The sequence below is a fragment of the Hypanus sabinus genome, chromosome 17 (genome assembly GCF_030144855.1).
Source record: "Hypanus sabinus isolate sHypSab1 chromosome 17, sHypSab1.hap1, whole genome shotgun sequence".
In the NCBI taxonomy this organism is placed as follows: Eukaryota; Metazoa; Chordata; class Chondrichthyes; order Myliobatiformes; family Dasyatidae; genus Hypanus; species Hypanus sabinus.
The window spans coordinates 78,109,372-78,130,758 of record NC_082722.1 but is presented as its reverse complement, the minus strand read 5'-3'; the positions used below and the strand labels follow the sequence as shown (position 1 = coordinate 78,130,758).

At 45.7% G+C, this 21,387-nt stretch overlaps 1 protein-coding gene across 3 annotated transcripts in view; it reads left to right on the top strand.

The window, feature by feature from the left end:
* The window catches only part of bean1 (brain expressed, associated with NEDD4, 1), a 97,367-nt gene that overhangs the window by 57,943 nt on the left and 18,037 nt on the right, over window positions 1–21,387 (top strand). For all 3 annotated transcript variants that reach the window (XM_059992418.1, XM_059992417.1, XM_059992419.1), the window contains 2 exons: window positions 6,359–6,565; window positions 11,573–11,714. In XM_059992418.1, the coding sequence (XP_059848401.1) occupies window positions 6,359–6,565; window positions 11,573–11,714 (349 nt within the window). The remainder of the gene's footprint in view (window positions 1–6,358; window positions 6,566–11,572; window positions 11,715–21,387) is intronic.

The following is a 21,387-nucleotide window of genomic DNA, read 5'->3' as shown; positions in this document are numbered from 1 at the left end:
TGTTTGTTTCAATGTACTTGGGATAAATAAATCTGAATCTTAAATATCTTGCCATCTACTACTTAAGCAAATCATCCCTACTGTGGCATACAGCAGCTCACCAGAGGCCTCTGGCCTGGGCCAGTCTTCCAAGTTGTAGCAACCGAAGATCCTTCCTCTCCCAGGGGTGAGGTCCCTGGAGCTTCTGTTGGTGTTTCTGTAGCTCTGGGTTTTTACGGGATGAGGTTGATAGCCCCGTGCCCAACCTTGAAAGTGAGCCTGAATGTTGTGGGATCAGTCCAGAATAGTGGTGAGTGAAGTTACCCACACAGGTTGAGGAGTCTGGTGGAGTGAGACATAAAACTCTTGTACCTCCTTCCTGCTGGTAGTAGTGAGGAGAGAACATGGCCTGGATGGTGGGTTTCCTTGATGATGGAGGCTGCTTTGCTGAGGCAGTGTATCCAGCCAAGAGCAGCACCATTGGGTATCGCCCGTTCCAGACCTTGGGTCATTAATCATTTCTCTTCAGGGCCTTTTACAAGGATGTTGACAAAACTAGAGTGCCCTGGAGTTCTAGGGAGAGGTTGGTCAGGCTATATTCCTTGGAAAATAGGAGAATGAGGGGTGACCTGATAGAAATATTTAATATTATGAGGTGGGCAGTAACAATCTTTACCCCAGGGTAGGGGAGTCCAAAACTAGAGGGCACCGGTTTAGGGTGAGAGGGGAATGATTTAAAAGGACCTGAGAGGTAACTTTTCATACAGAGGGTGGTGAGTGAATAGAAGGAGCTGCCGGTGGAAGTGGTGGAGGCAGGTACAACAGTAGAAGCAATTGACTGTATACAATGCCTTGCAAAAGTCTTCGGCACCTGTGTACAACCAGGGTGCCTGAGAGTAACTTTATGTTTTGCACTGTACTTCTGCTGCAAATTCCATGACACACGTGAGTGATGATAAACCTGATTCTGATACGGGCCTCTATCGTGGACTGAGAGTGGGAAAGGCACAGGGAGAGGGGAATCATGGTTGGGAAAAGGGAAAGGGAGAGGGAAGCCCCAAAGAGACATTCTGTAATGGTCAATAAACCAATTGTTTGGAATCAAATGACCTTGCCTGGTGTCTCAGGGCTGGGTGTGTCTGCACCCACGCCAACCCCTGCTCGTGACACTCCTTCTCTGCCACCTGTCCCACACCCCTCCTGCGGCGCTCCACCCTCACCATTCCCAACATCCTTTGCTTCTGCCAGATTTCCAAACTCGCTATCTGCACCAATGCAGTACTGTGCAATAGTCTTAGGCACCCTATCTGTATATATATGTACCTAAGACCTTTGCCAGTATTGTACATAGGGCAGTGGGCTTAGAGGGATATGGGCCAAACATGGGAAGATGGGACTAGCTGGGTGGGCACCACATTGGCATGGACTGGTTTAGCCAAAGGGCCTGTATCCATGAAATGTTCTCAATGACTCTATGACCTGAGACGAGGCCTGACAGAGGTAAATAAAGCTATGTGCGGCATAGGTTAGATGGTCAAAATCTGTTTCCCATGGTGGTGGTGGGAGAGAGAAGGTTTGAAGGAGATCTGAAGGGTAAATTGCGCCTAGTTGGTATGGGGAATGATCTTCCAGAGGAGTTGGTGGAGGCAAGAACAGTAGCAACATTTAAGATGCATTTATATGGGTGCTTGAAGAAGACACACCAGCAGCTCGTCTCTGTTAGGAGCTTGAGGAGATCTGGTACATCACCAGATTTCTACAGGTGACCACGGAGAGCTCTCTGACTGGGTTGCCTCGCTGACTGTATGGAAGCTCCAGTGCACAGGACCGTAACAGGCTGCAGAGGGTTGTAGACTCGGCCACCGTTGAGGACATTTTCAAATGGCGATGCCCCATGAAGGTGGCATCCACCACTATGGACTCTTACCCCCAGGGACATGTTCTTTTCCCATCATGACCATCAGAGAGATAGTACAGGAGCCTGAAGACACACACTCAACATTTTAGGAACAGCTTCTTTCTCTCTGCCATCGGGTTTCTGAATGGTCCAAGAACACTACCTCACTATTCTTCTTATGCATTGTTGATTCATTTACTATGTTGCATTGTAACTTATAGTGATTTTTTATGTTTTGCACTGTACAGCTGCCACAAAGCAACAAATGACACAACATTCATCACTGATAACAAATTTGATTCTCGTTCTGAATGAGCAGGGCAGAGAGGGAGATGGAATTAATGCAAGCAAGTAGAATTACTATAGATGGGCACAATGGTTAGCATCAACACAGTGGGCTGAATGGCCTGTTTCTGAATTGTACACTCCGTGACTATCATCCAGACACAAGGGCTTTTAAGACTCGCTCGAAGCATGTTATTGTCGGATTTCGCAGGCCCACTGTCTCCTTGGGTTATCCCTCGATGTTTCACCAATGTAGTTATTACAAATAGTGAGGTCCAATCATTGGACATTTTAGCTGTTTCCAGCACTTAATTAGAACATAGAACAGTACAGTACAAGCCCTTCAGCCCGCAATATTGTGCCGACCATTTCACCTACTCTAAGATTAATCTAATACTTTCCTCCCTCTTAGCCCTCCTTTTTCCTATCATCCATGTGCCTGTCTGAGAGTCTCCACCACCACTGCTACCCAATGCACTGCCTCTGACTTCCCCTTCTATGCTTTTCTCCGATCACCTTAAAAGTATGTCCTCTCGTGATAGCCATTTCTGCCCTCGGAAAATGTCTCTGGCTGACCACTTTGTCTCTTATCATCTTGTATACCTCTATAAAATCGCCTCTCATCCTCCTTCAATTCCAAAGAGAAAGGCCCTAGTTCACTTAATCTATCCTTCTAAGATACACTCTCTAATTCAGGCAGCATCCTGGCAAACCTCCTCTGCACCTTCTACATCTTCCCTATAATTGTTAGAGCTGCAGTAAGTGTTGGTGTGAGGCAGGACCTGGGTATTCTTGTAACCTGTCACTGAAAGCAGACATGCTGTTATGGCAGGTAGTTCAGAACTCCAGGGCTAGCCCGAAGCTCAACCCAGCACAGCTGGAAAGTGTGCAAGGAGCCAGCCAGAGATGAACCCGAGACCACTTGCCTCAAAGTCCGGTGCCAATGCCACTACACCACCGTTCATGCCTAACCATTAATCTGCCTAGTCCCCATCTAGCCACATCCACGTACCTATCCAAATTCCTCTTAAAGATTGCAATCGACCCCTCGTCCACCACTTACACTGGCAGTTCGTTCCTCATTCTTAATACCCTCTGAATGAAGATTTCCTTCATGCTCCTCTTAAACATTTCACCTTTCATCTTTAACCCATGACCTCTAGTTGATGTCTCAGTAGAAGAAGTCTGCTTGCATTTATCCTATCTATACTCTGATAATGTTGTATACCTTAATCAAATCTCCCATGATTCTCCAACATTCCAGGGAATAAATTCCAAATCTATTTAAAAACATTTGGACAGGTACCTGTGTAGCAAAGACTAAAGAGATATGGGCCAAATGCAGGCAAATAGGGTTAGCTCAGGTCAGCATAGACAAATAGAATTTGTACTCAGCAGCCACTTCATTAGGTACACCTATACACCTTGTTAATCAAAATATCCAAGCAGCCAATCACAAGACAGCAACTCAATGCATAAAAGCATGCAGGCACAGTCAAGAGGTCCAGACCAAACATCAGCCTGGGGAAGAAACGTGATCTAAGTGACTTTGCATGTGGGATGATTGTTGGTGTCTGATGGGGTGGTTGGTGTATCACAGAAACGTACAAGATGATGAGAGGTATTGATCGTGTGGATAGTCAGAGGCTTTTCCCCAGGACTGAAATGGCTAACACAAGGGGGCATAGTTTTAAGGTGCTTGGAAATAGGGATGTCAGAGAGTGGTTGGTGTGTGGAATCCACTTCTAGCGACGGTTGTGGAAGCAGATACAATAGAGTCTCTTAAGAAACTCTTTTTTAGGAACATGGAGCTTAGAAAAATAGAGGATACGTGGTAGGGAAATTCTAGGCTGTCTCCAGAGTAGGTTACATAGTCAGCACAACATTGTGGACAAAGGGCCTGTAATGTGCTGTAGATTTCTATGTTCTATAAACCTCATTCTGCAGCTATTCCCACCTGTAATAATCCTATTTACCTGCAGAAGGTCATTGGCTTTCTGTGCTGGTCCAAATGCTTCTAAAGTCTGTGAGAGTCTTGTCCTCCAGCACACTGTCAATCAGTTTCAGATTTCAATTTGTTTACTTATCACGTGTTATTTGGAACATACGGTAAAATGCACCGTTTGTTTTAACAAACAACACAACCCAAGGATGTGCTGGGGGCAGCCCACAAGTATTGCCGCACATTCCGGCCCCAGCACGCCAGTCCACAGTGTTCAGTAGAAAAACGTACGACAAGAAACGGCAACGACAATATCTGCCGTTGGTGGTGCCAAGCCCATCTGCAAAAGGAGGAAGATCGGGCGTACGGCTGGTAACCCATCCCGTAAAAACCCAGAACCACAGAAACACCAGCAGAAGCTCCAAAGATCTTGGAGGACTCTGGCAAGCTGCAGTCAGTGGCCTGTGTTAATAAGTAACAACGGCAGTGACTCAGAACAGCAGTAAGGTAAGCTCGTTTCTCCCACCCAGACAGGCCTCCCGGCTACCAACCTCCAGTTCTTGCCCCAGACCTGCAGACGTCAGGCCTCTCACTTCCAGGAACACCGACCCAGCGGCCTGTAGAAAAATCCAGAAGCAGCTGAACTGCAATTAGTGGAGAATTCACTGATTTAATTAACCTACACTCAGTGTCCACCTGCTTATTAAAGCAAGTACCTAATCAGCCAATCACCTGGCAGCATCTTAGTGCATGAAAGCATGCAGACATGGTCAAGAGGTTCAGTTGGTGTTCAGACCAAATGTCAGAATGGGGAAGAAACGTGATCTGTGACTTTGACCATGGAATGATTGTTGGTGCCGGACAGAATGTTGTCATTAATCAGTGCATCAAAGGTCATGGGGAGGCGGCGAGAGAATGGTGTTGAGAGGGCTGGCAGAGGATGGACTGAATGCACTAGTTCTATTTCCTGGGTCTTATGGTTTGAGTATCACAGAAACTGCTGATCTCCTGGGATTTTCACCCACAACAGTCTCTAGACGCAGGGGGTCTGCAGGGGGTCCACAGACCCCTCACTTAATGGTATTAGTCCATGGCATTAAAAAAGCAGGTGGGAACCCCTGCTTTAGGGTTTGCAGAGAATGGTGTGACAAATAAAAATCATCCTGTGAGCAGCAGTTCTGAGAAAAAATGCCTTGTTAATGAGAGAGGCCAGAGGAGAATGGCCAGACTGGTTCAGGCTGGCAGGAAGGTGACAGTAACTCAAATAACCACACGTTACAACAGTGCAGAGGAACACCTCTGAACTCACAACATGTCAAACCTTGAAGTGGATGGGCTACAAAGCAGAAGACCATGAGCACACACTCAGTGGCCACTTTATTAGTTACAGGAAGAACCACATGAAGTGGCCACTGAGTGTGTATTGATAATTATATGAAAGTACAAGCAAGTACAAGGGATAGTTAAACTGCTATAAAAATAGTAATTAAGAGACTCTTAGATAGGCGCATGGTTGAAAGAAAAATGGAGGTTTATGTGGGATGGAAGTGTTAGATGGATCTTTGAGTAGGTTAAAAGGTCAGCACAATATTGTGGGCTGAATGGCCTGCACTGTGACCTGCGTAAACACTGACTTCCTTCCAGTTGACCCAGTTTGCTTGGCTCAAGTTGACTAGGTTGGAAAGATGTGCACTGCTCCCCATTCCACCTTCTTCCATTCATCACTCTGGCCTCTTCCCTCTTCTGCTCACCTGCCTCTCACTTCCCCCTCGTGCCCCTCCTCGTACCCTTTCTTGCATGGTCCACACTTCTTTCCTATCAGATTCCCTCTTCTTCAGCCCTTTTCTACTTACCTCCTCCCAGCTTCTTGCTTCAACCCCACCCTCCCCACCAACCTGACTTCACTTATCACCGTCTAACTTTTCCTTCTTCCCCTCCCCCCACCTGCTTATCCTGGCAACTTTCCAGTCCAGAGGAAGGGTCCCAGACCAACATGTCGACTGTTTATTCCTTTCCGTAGATGCTGCCTGATCTGCTGAGTCCCTCCAGCATTTGTTCACATCACTGTGTTTGTTTGTTTCCCCTCAGTCAGTGTCAGAATTTCGAAATAGATCTAAATGCAGATTCACGGAGGCAGTGGGAGGGACGCCGGGGGGGGGGGGGGGTGCTGTGCACTGATGGGTAATGTTTCAACACTGACTGTGAATCTTTTCACACCAGCAAAAGCTCATCGCAAACCTTCTGTGCTCCTGCAGAGCTGCTGTCGAACCAGAGCGGTGGGAGCCACGGGTATCCGCACTACGAGAGCGGCAGTGATGCCAACCTGCTAGTGTCACCCCTGGTCGTGGCGGGCATCGTCATCGGCCTGGTCCTCTTCCTCTCCTGCATGACCATCATCGTCGGCAGCTTTAGGAAGGACAGCCGGCTGAGAAACTCCAACATCAGGGCGGAAGCCAGTTACGGTGAGCCTCTCAAGCGCTCCGATCGACAGCCCACCCCACCATCCCTTGCGTTTCAGGTTCAAAGTCAAGTTTATTGCCGTATGATGGCTTGTATACGCAACCAAACGAAACAGAGTGTCTCTGGACCACAGTGCATCTACAAAACATAAAACAAAATATTACCTCAGTAAGTTAGTAGATATAATTCAAAATGCATGTGGTGCACAGCACAGATAGACTGTAAACAGCTCACTGTCCTAGTGGCGAGTCCTCGGTGGTGGTGGCAGGGTATTCATTAATCTCACAGCCTGAGGGAAGAAGCCGTTACCCATGCGCCTGTACCTCCTTCCTGATAGTAGTGGGTCAAAGAGATTATGGGATGGGTGGTTCCTTCCTTGACCTCACCGGGAGGAGTCACAGGTCAGGCACGAGGGGCAAGTGGTAGTGACGGGGGTCCGGGGGGGGGGGAGGTTGGAGGAGGAGGGACTTCGGGTCCAGCAATGGTTAAATGCCAATGCAACGTTGCCCATTAGCTCAAGAAGACTCCCAGGGTGGACATCAAGTTACTGCAGAGCACAGCTCCTTTCACACCTTAAGGAAGAGGAACAAGTTGGCCATTCAGCCCCTTTAACCTACTGAACAATTCAGTGAGCTTGGGGCTGACCTTTGATGGCCCCTCTTCCCAGAAATCTGTTCCCAGAGTATATAAGGGGGCATTGTAATGTAGCAGCTAGAGTAACTCCATTACAGATTCAGCAATCGGGGTTCAATTCCCGCCACTGTCTGTAAGGAGTTTGTACATTCTCCCTGTGACCACATGAGTTTCCTCCGGGTGCTCTGGTTTCTGCCCACATTACAAAGATGCACAGGATAGGAGCTTAATCGGTCACTAGGTCTAATTGGGCACCACGGCGTCGTTGGGCCAAAGGGACAGTTACTGCGCTGTATCGCTAATTAAAAATAAATAATATATGCCTTTTGTTCTGGGCACCTAACTGGAGGTACCTTGGGCCCATGCATGGTCATCGGAGTTGGTCCATTAATTCACACACTCACTTATGCACAAATTCACACACACACACTCAGGCTAAATAAATCCCTCCTCATTTCTGTTCTAAATGGACATCCCTCTATTCTGATGCTGTGCCCTCTGGTCCGAGACTCCCCCATTACAGGAAACATCCTTTACACATCCAGTCTGCCTCGGTCCTTCAATATTTGATAGGTTTCAGTGAGATTCCACACACCACCCATTCTCCTAAGCTCCAGTGAGTACACACCCAGAGCCATCAAATGTTCCTCATATGTTAACCCTTTCATTCCTCGAATCATTCTGGTTAATCTTCCCTGGACCCTCCTATGCCAGCACATCTTAGATAAAAGAGACAATGATCCTTCACCAAGAAAGGAGAAGGGAGAAAACTAGTCAGTGTTGGCAGCAGAGATTTGTGAGAGTGGGAATGCTATAAATCTGCAGTAACACACAAAGGAACTGGAGGAACACAACAGGTCGGGCAGCATCTATGAGACCACCCCCACCACCTCAGGCACCCACCACAATGTCTATTAAAAATACTGCCCTGCATATCTTCTGTAGAGATTCCTTGGTACCATGGGTGTCATGGTGGTGTCGCGGTTAGCAAAACACTATTACAGCTTTGGTCGTCGGAGTTCAATTCCGCTGACCTCTGCAAGAAGTTTGTACATTCTTCCCGTGTGCACGTGGGTTTCCTCCGGGTGCTCCGGTTTGCTCCCACAATCCAAACACGTATCGATTAGTAGGTTAATCGGTCATTGTAAATTTTCCTGTGATTAGGCTAGGGTTAAATCGGTGGGCTGCTGGGCTGGAAGGGTCTGTTCTGCGCTGTATCTCTAATTAAATTAATCAAATGAAAATAAGATTCATATTCTTTCTCTGTTACTGAAAAGCAAGAGGCTGGTGTGAATCAGGAGAGCGTGAAGCGTGAGACAGTCCATTAGGGAACTGTCAGTCCGTATAATATATCCAGCGTTGACCCTGACTTGTTCTGGCAGACGTTATGTTGGAATAGGCTCCAGCACCTGGGCTGTTGGTTTGCTTGTCACGTCCATGGATCGGTTCAAGGTCATCGGCAAGACAATTCAGAATAGCAAAGTCTCCTGCAAATTTGCCGTCTCCTAATGCAACCTGCACTGCTTAGCCGGTCACCGATCTGAGACACCAGTCTCAGATTTATTTCTGTCGGATTTGCACCAGCAGTCAGCTTCTTAAAAACTGTGCACAGGGACAAGGGAATAATCTTTAGCCTCAAGTCAGGGTCACTGTGTTCAAAGATACCTCTTCCCTTTCATACACTCGCCTGTCTGCCTCAATATCACAACCTTGTATTCCAGTTTTCTGCACAATTCCTTTACCTTTATGATTTCTAATAACTTTATGTATTACCAGTATTGCTGCCACACAGTAACATATTTCTCTACGTACACTCAGTGGCCATTTTATTAGGCACACCTGCTCGTTAATGTAAATATCTAATCAGCTAATCATGTGGCAGCAACTCAATGCATAAAAGCACACAGACGTGGTCAAGAGTTTCAGTTGTTACTCAGACCAAACATCAGAATGGGGAAGAAAAGTGATCTAAGTGACTTTGACCATGGAATGATTCTTGGTGCCAGACAGGGTGGTTTGAGTATCTCAGAAACTGCTGATCTCCTGGGATTTTCATGCACGACAGTCTCTGGAGTTTACAGAGAAAAACAAAAAAACATCCAGTGAGTGTCAATCCTGTGGGAAAAAAATGCCTTGTCAGTGAGAGAGGTCAGATGAGAACAGCCAGACTGGTTCAAGCTGACAGGAAGGTGACATGTTACAACAGTGGTATGCAAATCAGCATTTCTAAATGCACAACACATTGAAGTGGATGGGCTACAGCAACAGAAGACCAGACCAGGTTCCACTCATGTCTCTAATGAAGTGGCAGTAAATCTGATTCTAATTCAGATCAATCCACCTTCTCCATAAACATGCAAATGGTGGTGGAAATTCAATACAGTGAAGAGACGGGGATTTCCTTCTCGTGTTGGAACTGATCCACATCAAAGTCAAAATTAAGTTTAATGTCACATGTACAGAGTCATGGAGTGCTACAGCGCAGAAACAGGCCTTTCAGCCCATCTAGTCCATGCTGAACTGTCATTCTGCTTTGTCCCATTAACCTACACCCAGTCTATATGCCTCCATTCCACTCCTATCCATGTATTTATCCAAACTTCTCTTAAATGTTACAATTGAACCCACATTCGCCATTTCCTCTGGCAGTTCATTCCACACTCACACCACCTTCCAGGTGAAGAAGGTCCCCCTCAGGTAACCCTTAAATATCTCACCTTCCACCCCTTAAACCATAACGTCTAATTCTAGTCGCACTCAACCTGTTTGCATTTGTTTGACCTATAGCTGTCATAATTTTATACCTGTATACCTCCATCAAACACAAAGTGCTGGTGGAACTCAGCAGGTCAGGCTGCATCTGTGAAACTGATTAAATAGTCGATGTTTTGGGCCAAGACCCTTGTTCAGGACTGGAGAGGAAAGGGGAAGGATAAGAAGGAGGGGGTAGCAGAAGAGGACAAGCTAGGAGCTGATAGGTGAAGCCGGATGGGTGGGAAAGGTAAAGGGTTGGAGAAGAAGGGATCTGTTATGTCCGTGGGTGAAAGTAATTGCCCCTGAGTTGGGAAAGCAGAAGAGTTGAGCATAGAGCCATGGAACACTACCGCACAGACACAGGCCCTTTGGCCCATCTAGTCTGTGCCAAACTATTAACCTGCCTAGTACCATCGACCTGCACCTGGACCATAGCCCTCTGTACCACTTTCATCCATGTGCCTGTCCAAACATCTCTTAAATGTTGCAACTGAACCCCATTCACCACTTTTGCTGGCAGCTCGTTCCCTGTTCACACTATCCTCTGAGTGACGAAGTTACCTGTCGTGTTCCCGGGGCAATGAGAAGCTTACTTACAGCAGTCATCACGTTGCATAACTGCAGTGGTCAGGGCTGTGCTGTTAGTTCAGACGCTGAATGGTTGAAGGCAAGTAGCCATTCCTGAACCAGGTGATGTGAGACGTCAGGTTTCTCTACCTGCTGCCCAGTGGTAGCTGCAAGAAGACTTCAAGGCCCAAATGGTGGGAGTCTTTGATGACGGATGGTATCTTCTCGAGGCAGCATCTCCTGTCTATTTGGCAGAGTCCACCACTCTCTGCAGTTTCTTAAGCTCATGTGTTTGTTATTGGAAATGTGTAGGTACTCCGTGTTTAACCCTTTCTGTCCTTGCCCTTGGAGTATGTGATGAGACATCTTTGGAAGAGTACATGGGTGGGAGGGCTATGGTCACCTGTGGTCCAGGTGCAGTTCGATGGGACTAGGCTGAATAACAGTTTGGCATGGACTAGATGGGCCTGTTTCTGTGATTCTTCAGAAAGTAAGTTTTTCATTGCACCTGGGAACCTGAGGGAGAGCTTCTTCACAGAGAGAAATGCAAGGGTGAATGAGCTGCTAGGGGAAGTGGTTTCTGCGAGTTCAACTGCAACGTTTAAGAGAAGTTTGGATAAGTACATAAAGGGTTGGGTTTGCAGATCTATGGTGCAGGTTCCAATAGCCCTGATTCCTCAGCAAGTTTGCTCTAACACAAAGGAGCAGATAGTTTCCCCAGCACAATGAGTGGTTCAGTGTCAGCTATAAAACATGGCAGCAGCAGTACGTTGCAGTACATAATAAAGAATTATAAATTACAATAAGAAGTAAATATGTAGCGCTAAAAGAAAGAATAACCTATGCACTCACTTACAAGAACTCTTCATCTCCTTTTGAAAGTGTCCTTGATGTTGGGGAAACTAGTGCCCAAGGTGGAGCTGACTGAGTTCGCAACTTTCTGCAGCTTTTTCCAATCTCGTACAGATCCCATTCCAGATGATGATGCAGCTAGTGGTTTGAAACGTAGTTAATAGAACGTGGCTTGATTATGTCTTCATGCTTCTGTTCCACAGCCCCAGATGCCTTTTCGTTTGGAGAGTCCATTGGTGAGCTAAGGTCAACTTGTATTGAGGATTATCCACCTGTCTTTGACTTTGATTCCTACACGGAGACACTCTCTCAGGTCAACGTGATGTACCAAGATTCTCCGCCACAGTAAGTATATCCCCAGACCGTTGGCCCTCCTGCAAGGCCAGAGACAGCAGAGTGTGCCATGGAGGCCAGGCTAACATGGTTCTTTCTCTTCCTGACCTCGTCCAGTTTTACATTGGTTACCCCTTCCCTCTGCAGGAAAAGATTCTCATCGTCCAAGTGGATCAGAATCAGAAGCTAGCTTTATCATCACTGATATACAGTATGTTGTGAAGTATATGTCCTAAAGAAAGGTCTCAGCCAAAAACATTGATTCTTTATTCATTTTGATAGATGCTGCCCGACCTGCTGAGTTCCTCCAGCATTCTGTGTGAGTTTTTCTGAAATGTGCTGTTTTACAGTAGCAGTACAGTGCAGTACATAAAAATTACTGTAAATTACAAGTCTATACTAAAAATAAAAGTTGTGCAAAACAAGAGCAAATTAGTGAGGTAATGTTCATAATCCATTCAGCAATCTGATGGCAGAGAGGATGAAGCTGTTCCTAAAACGTTAAGTGTGTGTCTTCAGGCTCCTGCACCTCCTCCCTGATGGTAGCAATGAGAAGAGGGCATGTCCTGGATGATGGAGTCCTTCATGATGGATGCCGCTTCTGAGGCACTGGCTTTTTGAAGATCAAGTTCAAGTTTACGTACACAACACTGGAAGAACTCAGCAGGCCAGGCAGCATCCGTGAGAAAAGAGTAGCCAACGTTTTGGGCCGAGATCCTTCATCAGGAATTCCTGATGCTGCCTGGCCTGCTGAGTTCTTCCAGTGTTGTGTACATATTCTTTGATCCACAACATCTGCAGTTGTATTTTTGTGTTTTAAGTTCAAGTTTATTGTCATTCAGCTGTATACATGTATACTGCCAAGTGAAACAACATTCCTCCAGACCGCAGTGCACAACACTGTACTTATAACTCAAACACGGCACGTAAAGTAATATATCCACAAATAAATTCACAAATAATTAAATATATTCCAGAAGACTGACATTTAGCATAAGGTGTATTCACAAAGTAAACAGTTTAACACTACTGGTGCTACATTCATGATGAGACCTGGGCAGTGGCAGGGAGATCAGCTGTCTCACGGCCTGGGAGAAGGAGCTGCTTCCCATCCTAACAGTTCTTGCCTGAATGCTAGGATACCCCTGTCTGATGGTAGGGGGTCGAAAAGATTGTGGGATGGATGGGAGGGATCATTGACAATGCCAAGGGTTCTGCGCACTTAGTCCTCCTGTTAAGTATCTCCAATGGATGGAAGAGAGACCCCAATAATTCTCTCAGCCGTCTTCATAATTCTTTGTTAGGTCTTGGGCAGATGCCGAGTAATTCCTGTACTGGACAGTGATGCACCACACTGAGTGGGACTCCGGTTAGATTGGGGGGAGGCGGCACTTTGCCTCAGTCTCCTCAGCAAGTGGAGTCGCTGTTGTGGTTTCTTTCTCCAAAGAGGTGGTGTTGAGGGGCCAGGTCATATTGTCCATACGTGCACTCCCAGAAACATGGTGTTCCTAACTCTCTCCACAGAGGGGCCTTTTATGTACAGTCAGCCCTGCACCTTCCTAAAGTCTCTTTAAGTTTTGTCCCCAGTGAGACTCTTTCTGTTCTCGCACCATCTACAAGCCACCCTACCCCCCTCTCTGTACTCTGTCTCGTCGCCGTTGTTGATGAGGCCAACTACTGTCGTGTCATCAGCGAGATTGACGGTTTGGTTTGAACTGGTAGTGGGGAGGGCTGTACTCACTATGGTGCTGCCTGAGCCTATAAGCCTTGCATCTCTTTCCGATCCTGGAATATGGAGCCTTCATACCAGACGGTGATGTAACGCTCTCCATCGCACACCTGTAGAGGCTCAGTGACACATCAAATCCCTGCACACTCACTATGAAAGAAACACTGAAATATTGTATAGGGAAACCTAGATTCCCACTTACTTAATAAAGGCTGAAAAGAAAAGGTTTTGAGGTTAGGTGGTGAAGGAGAGGGACAGACCAGGCTTTTCCTTTAGACAGTCAGCACAGGAAATGTGCATTAATTGAACTCCTGGGTTAATTCCCTGTCCTATTAGATGCCCTCGACATGGCAACACAGGTGGACAAGGTGGTAAAGAAGGCATTTGTCACACATGACTTCATCTGTCAGAGCACTGCGTACAAAAGTCAGGATGTCACGATGGTACAAATTTTGCATATTAAGATTAGATTATTTGCCACATGTTCATCGAAAGGCCAAATATTGAAAGTCTCGATACAGTGGATGTGGAGAGGATGTTTCCTGTAGTTGCAGAGTCTAGGACCGGCGGGCACAGCCTCAGAATAGAGGGTAGTCCATTTGGAACAGAGATGAGGACGAATTTCTTTAACCAGAGGGTGGTGAATCTGTGAAAATCATTACCACAGACTGTTGTGGAGACATATATCATTGGATATATTTAAGGTGGATGTTGATAAGTTTTTGATTAGTCAGGGTATCAAAGATTACGGGGAGACGGAAGGAGAAAGGAGTTCAGAGGGATAATAAATCATCCATCATGAAATGGTGGAGCAGACCCGATGGGCTGAATGGCCTAATTCTGCTCCTTTGTCTTATGAAACATACAGTGAAATGTATAATTTCAGTCAAAGACCAAGACAGTCTGTGGATGTGCTGGGGACAGCCCACAGGTATCACCATGCTTCCAGCACTGACGTAGCATGGCCACAAATTAATAATCCCAATCTGTACCTCCATGGACTGCGGAAGGAAACTGGAGCCTTACTGGTGTTCTATACGCACTAAAAGATATATCATTAAATAAAAATCGTGGTTAATATTCTAAAGATTATATTCCCTTTCTTTAGCCAGAGAGTGGGGAATGAGTGGAATTCGTTGCCACAGGTGGCTGTGGAGGCAAGTCATTGGGTATGTTTAAGGCAGAGGTGGATAGATTCTTGACTGGTCAGGGCATGAAGGGATATGGGGAGAAGGCAGGAGATTGGGGATGAGAAGGAAAATGGATCAGCCATGATGAAATGACAGAACAGACTCGATGGGCCAAATGCCCCAATTCTGCTCCTATACCTTTTGATCTTATAGCCTTAAAATATATTCCCAATACAAGAACGAAATATCAGAATTTACATTTCTCACACAACATAATGGAGGAACTCAGCAAGTCAGGCAGGGGATAAACAGCCCTTCTGCATTGATGCTGCCTGACCTGTTGAGCTCCTCCAGCATTTTGTGCGCTTTGCTCAAGACCTCCAGCCTCTGCAGAACCTCTTGTGTCTAGAATTGCCGTTTCACTTGTAATCGGTGAGGGATGAAAATTTAAAAAATAAGGATATAGTTCCCAGCTTCAGGTGTTCTACAGGAAGGCCCATGTCCTTGTGAAAATCCTCGTGCCCTCCTCCTCTCCCAGCACTTGGTCTGCCAATGACCAACTGCTAAATGAGTAGTTTATTTTTTCTGGTTTAGGTCGTCATGGCAATTGAGCTATCTAATTATTCATCGCAATGTGATGTGACAGGGTGGAGATTTTACACCACCATCTCAGCGTTTTAACTGAGAGATGTACCAATGTTGTTTTCCTTCTTTTCTTCCTTCTTCTTCGTCTTCTCAAGCCCATCACCCCTACCAGGTCATAGTCCAGAAGCGTCTGTCCTGGGCTGAAGGTTGATCGACCTGTGTTCACAACACAACTTCATGACTTTTCTGGGCAAAGATTCTTCCTTTCTCAGGGAATGAGGTCTCCAGAGCTTCTGTTGCTGTTTCTGTAGCTCAGGGTTTTTGCAAGATGGAGTTTGCAAGTCCCATGTCCAATTCTCCTACTTTCGCAGCCGGGCTTGGGACCGTCCTTGGTGGAATTCCTATTTTCTTTGCCATTCCAAAATTCTGGATGTTGTTAACAGGAGTTGGCCCCTTGTTAGTCCTTCACAAGCCCTCTGCCCTCATTCTCCTCCCCATCCTCGCCCTGTAGTGCCAAGGTTATGGTTCCCAGAATAAGCCCCATTTCCACTGGCGATTGGAATAGGTGGATGTAGGAACCATATGCAGTGGGGTGTTTGGTGACTGCTGTACTCAGCCATGAGCTGCAGAGAAGGTGGAAATGAGAAAAAATTACAGTGTGAATGATTCTTTAAACAATCACCTACCTTACTGCAGCACATGATCTGTGTTCAATTCCCGCCACTGTCTGTAAGGAGCACCCCCCTCTCTCAACCATGACCATGTAAGGTTCCTCTGGGTGCTTTGGTTTTCTCCCACGTTCCAAAAACATACGGGTTAGAAGTTTAATTGGACACACGGGTGTAATGGGACAGCACAAGCTCACTGGGCCAGAAGGCTCTATTACCATATTGTATCTCTAAATAGAAAATTTCTAAAATTATTCCTGTTGTAAAGCAACCCTGACAACACTAAACGGAACCATTTCACACAGTCACACTAGCCCGCTACAACTCTTACTGTCATTGCTATAAATGGACAACCAGCCAAAGACCTTGTCTCAGGGTGGGAATGGTTAATACCAGAGGGTGTAATTTTAAACTGATCGGAGGAAAGTATAGGGGGGATGTCAGAGCTGGGTCTTTCACTCAGAGAGTGATGGGTGCATGAATACCTGAATTTCGAGTGATTTAAGGACCAGGCCAAATTGGAAAGGTCGGGCACAGGCTGAATTGAGGCAGCGAGGTCCACGACCCAGACGCGCATCGAATCAACTGAACCTGAGGCGTGGACAACAACTTAAGTGCTGTGTCGAATCAGAAAGGTTGAGTACATGCTGGAATCAAGGCTGCAGGGTAGAGACTGCATGTATGACGAGGCAACTGAACCCAGGATTTGAATGATGATTTCAATGCTGGTCTAGATTGAAAGGGTGTTGGGACCTGAGGTGAGGGACGGGCCATCTCTGCTTGCTGCTCTGCTCTGCACTGAACTAAGGGTCTGTGGCCAGACTCACTTTGTGAACTTTATCTCAGAATGCTATTTGCTTGCATTTATTGTTTGAATAATTTGGTTTTATTTCTCTGTACATTGGGTGTTCAACTTTTCAGTTTTCTGGGTGGTTTCTTTGTTTTGTGGCTGCCTGTAAGGAGACAAATCTCAAGGTTGTATAATGGATGCATACTTTGATAATAAATGAACTTTGAATATCCTGCTAGGAGTGATGGTAAAGGCAGATACATTAGGAACATTTAAGAGAACTTTAGATAGAAAGAAAGATTAACTTTATCGGTTGTATGTGCATGTGATGTTTACATCGAATCAAGCTGGCCAGGATGTGGATGATAGAAACATAGAGGGCTGTGTGGGAGAGGAGGGTTAGATTGAAGCGTCAGCACAACATTGCGGGCCTGCACTGTACTGTTCTATGTTCCAGGTAAACACAGGCTTCTTTCCAATCTGTCCAACCATCAGTTTAACCCAAATCCACCTGTGTTACAGCTGGAAGTTGATTAAAAGGTCAGCACACGATTGTGGGCTGAAGGGCCTGTACTGAGCTGTTCTGTACCCCAGTTTGTTAGGCTTCTGAACTCCCTGCTTTGTCATATTTGAAGTGTCATTGGTTAATCTGTTCCATACCCTGCAATATTTAATATTAATGCACTTTAGTTTGTTAGTTATGTGTGATTCATAGAACCATAAAAAACCTACAGCACAGTACAGGCCCTTCGGCCCACAAAGTTGTGCCAAACATGTCCCTACCTTAGAAATTACTAGGCTTACCCATAGCCCTCCAATTTTACTAAGCTCCATGTACCTATCTAAAAATCTCTTAAAAAACCCTATCGTATCTGCCTCCACCATGATTGCTGGCAGCCCATTCCACGCACTCACCACTCTTTGTGTAAAAAAATCGTACCCCTGACATCTCCTCTGTACCTACTCCCCAGCACCTTAAACCTGTGTCCTCTTGTGGCAACCATTTCAGCCCTGGGAAAAAGCCTCTGACTATCTACACGATCAATGACTCTCATTATCTTGAACACTTCTATCAGGTCACCTCTCATTCTCCGTTGCTCCAAGGAGAAAAGGCCAAGTTCACTCAAACTATTCTCATAAGGCATGCTCCCCAGACCAGGCAACATCCTTGTAAATCTCCTCTGCACCCTTTCTATGGCTTCCATATCCTTCCTGTAGTGAGGCGACTAGAACTGAGCACAGTACTCCAGGTGGGGTCTGACCAGGGTCCTATGTAGCTGCAACATTACCTCTCAGCTCCTAAATTCAATTCCATGATTGATGAAGGCCAATAAACCATACGCCTTCTTAACCACAGAGTCAACCTGCACAGCTGCTTTGAGCATCCTATGGCCTCGGACCCCAAGATCCCTCTGATCCTCCACACTACCAAGAGTCTTATCATTAATACTATATTCTGCCATCATATTTGAACTACCAAAATTAACCACTTCACACTTATCTGGGTTGAACTCCATCTGCCACTTCTCAGCCCAGTTTTGCATTCTATCGATGTCCCACTGTAATCTCTGACAGCCCTCCACACTATCCCCAACGCCCCCAACCTTTGTGTCATCAGCAAACTTACTAACCCATCCCCCCACTTCCTCATCCAGGTCATTTATAAAAATCACGAAGAGTAAGGGTCCCAGAACAGATCTGAGTGAAGAAGTTCCCCATCAAAATCTGCTTAAATATTTCACCTTTCACCCTAAACCCGAGGCCGCTAATTCTAGTCTCACCCAATCTCTCTGGGAAAAACCTGCTTGCTTTAATCCTATCTATACTCATAATTATGAATACTGTATCTCTACTAATCCTGTGCCCAGGGAATAAACTAAACTGTTCATCAAGGTGGGGGGGAGATGTGAGGGGTAAGCATTTTACACAGGGAGTGGTGGGTGCCTGGATTGTGCTGCGTGGGGTGAGGGTAGAGGCAGATACACTGGAGACTTTTAATAGACGTTGAGATAGACACATGAATGTGAGGGAAATGGAAGGATATGGACATTGTGTAGACAGAGGGGATGAGTTTAGTTGGCCATCTGATGACTAATTTAAATGGTTTGGCACAGCACTGTGGGCCGAAAGGTCTGCTCCTGTGCTCTACTGTTCTATATAACGTGAGGGGCCGAAGAGACTCTTTCTGCGTCATCTGACTCTGTAGTTGTACAGCTGCCCAGCTACCATGTGGACAGCAGCGAGAGGAACGTGAAAAGTGAGCAAGCTGGTCCCTGAGCCTGGAGCATTTAACTCCCAAGCATTAATCATCGTTTCCATTGACAACAAACCAGGCCTCTCAGACACTTCCAATCCCAGTTTATCACAATCAGCTGTTCACTTCCATTTACTCTCTCAGATCAGTCTAAAACATAGAATACCAGGGGAGAGAGAGATATTCCTGATCAGAAACAGCACCCTGGGGGCATGCTAGTTCTCTCAGCCGTCTGCTTTAGGAGACCCAGCTACGTAAGCGTTTGATGAAAAGCTTAATTGGGTCCTGATGAAGGGTCTCTGGTCAATACATCGGCTCTTTATTCCTCTCCATAGATGCCGCCTGACCAGCTGAGTTCCTCCAGCATTTTGTGTCAACCTGGATTTCCTGTATCTGCAGAATCACTTGTTTATATCTTTTTATCACACGTAAAGGGAGCTTGCATGTTATATACCAGGGAGAGTGTACACACAGAGACATTCTACATTAAGTTATTCATGGTTCCAATTAAAACTTCAAACCCTGAAGGACAAAACCACCATTTTGGCTCATTCCCCCTCATTCCTCTAAACTCCAGCGGGTCCTGGCCCAGGATCAAACGTTACTCATGTGTTGATCCTTTCATTGCTGGAATAATTCTTGGGAACCTTCTCGGGACCCTCTCCGATGCCAGCACATCCATCCTTAGAAGCGGAGCCTGGACCTGCTCACGAGACTCCGAGTACAGTCTGAACAGTGCCTTATAAATCCTCAGCATTATATCCTTGCTCCTATACTCCAGTCTTCGCAAAATGAATGCTAACATTTCCTGCATTTCACATCCGCACAATAAACTCCTGTTCTGATTGGCTGCTGATCTGCAGATAGGGAGGGAGTCACAGAGCTCACTGCTTTATTAGACCCTCAGACATAGGATCAGAATTAGGCCATTTGGCCCATTGAGTTTGCTTCCCTCTCAATCCCATTCTCCTGCCTTCTCTCCGTAATCTTTTACACCCTGACTAATCAAGAACCTATAAGCCTCCACTTTACATATACCCAATGACCTGGCCTTCACGGTCACCTAGGCAAGGAATTCCACAGATTGACCACCTCTTGGCTAACGAGATCCTGTTCTAAATGGACGTCCCTCTATTCCGAGGATGTACTCTCTGGACCTAGACTCACCCACTATAGGAAACATCCTTTCCACATCCGCTCCGTCTAGGCCTTTTGATATTCATTAGGATTCAATGAGATCTTCCTCATTCTTCTAGACTCCAGTGAATACAGGCCCAGAGCCAACAAACACTCCTTGTACACTAATCTTTTCATTGCCGGGATCATCTCATGAGACTCCTCTGGACCCTCCCCACTGCCAGCCTATCTTTTCTTAGATAAGGGGCCCAAAGCTGCTCACAGTCTGACCAATGCCTCATAAAGCCACTGAATTATATTCTTGCTTTTATATTCTATTTCAAACAAAATGAACACCAACAACATTTCCAATATTTCACAACCCCATACTTACTTTTTGATGTGTAATCATTATTTCATCTTTGGCAAACCCCCTCTGTTACCCTGCAAGCAGAGATTTAGAGACTCACAGTACACAGTCACAGGCTGTTCTGACCCAGCAAGCCCACACCTCTCAATTACACTGATTAACCTTCCAATCCGTACGTCTTTGGAATGTGGGAGGAAACCCACACAGCTACAGGGAGAATGTATAAGCTCCTTACAGGCAGCAGTGGGAATTGAACCAGGGTCACTGGCACTTTACACTAACAGCTACGTTACCGTGCCACCCACCCACAAGTATTTGTAAACCCGTACTGTTTCCAGTGCAACACACTGTACCATTTAGTTTGACTGGGCATGACTGATGCTTGGAGTCAGTTAAGTCTTGTAACTTCAAAACATTAAATTGATTCAAGGAAAACATGGTAGTTCGAAATATGGGGGTAAGTTCGAGTTTACTTTAAGCAAAGTGCATACGTACAAATGGTAGTGTGTTGACATCTGCAATTACTGTATTTCTACATATAACCTGTAATTAATTATTTAAACAAGAATGCTTAATCAACAAAAATGCTTAATATACACAAGATTACTTAAATTTTAATGAAACATTAAATACACAACAGGGTCCATGCGAGCATCCTCCGTCTCATTTCCTCTAATGCCATCTGTACATCCTATTGCTCGTATTCCTGGGCATTTATCCAACGGCTGTTAAAGACAACTATGCTCTTTGCTTCACTTGACATTTTAGAAACTTCCTGGCCTCAGCTCCAGTACATTTTGCTTAATTGCATTATAGGAAGTTAATTGTATTGAGTCATGTTTTATAATTGTAGAAGAAGGCTATTCAGTCTATCCATTTTGTCGGAATATGCATCAGGTTTATTATCACTGACTTACATGACATGAAATATGTTATTTTACAGCAGTAGTGCAGGGCAAAGACATAACGTGATAAATATCAAGAGCTGTGATGTGATGTTGCAGCTCCACAAAACTCTGGTTGGACCATTCTTGGAACATTGT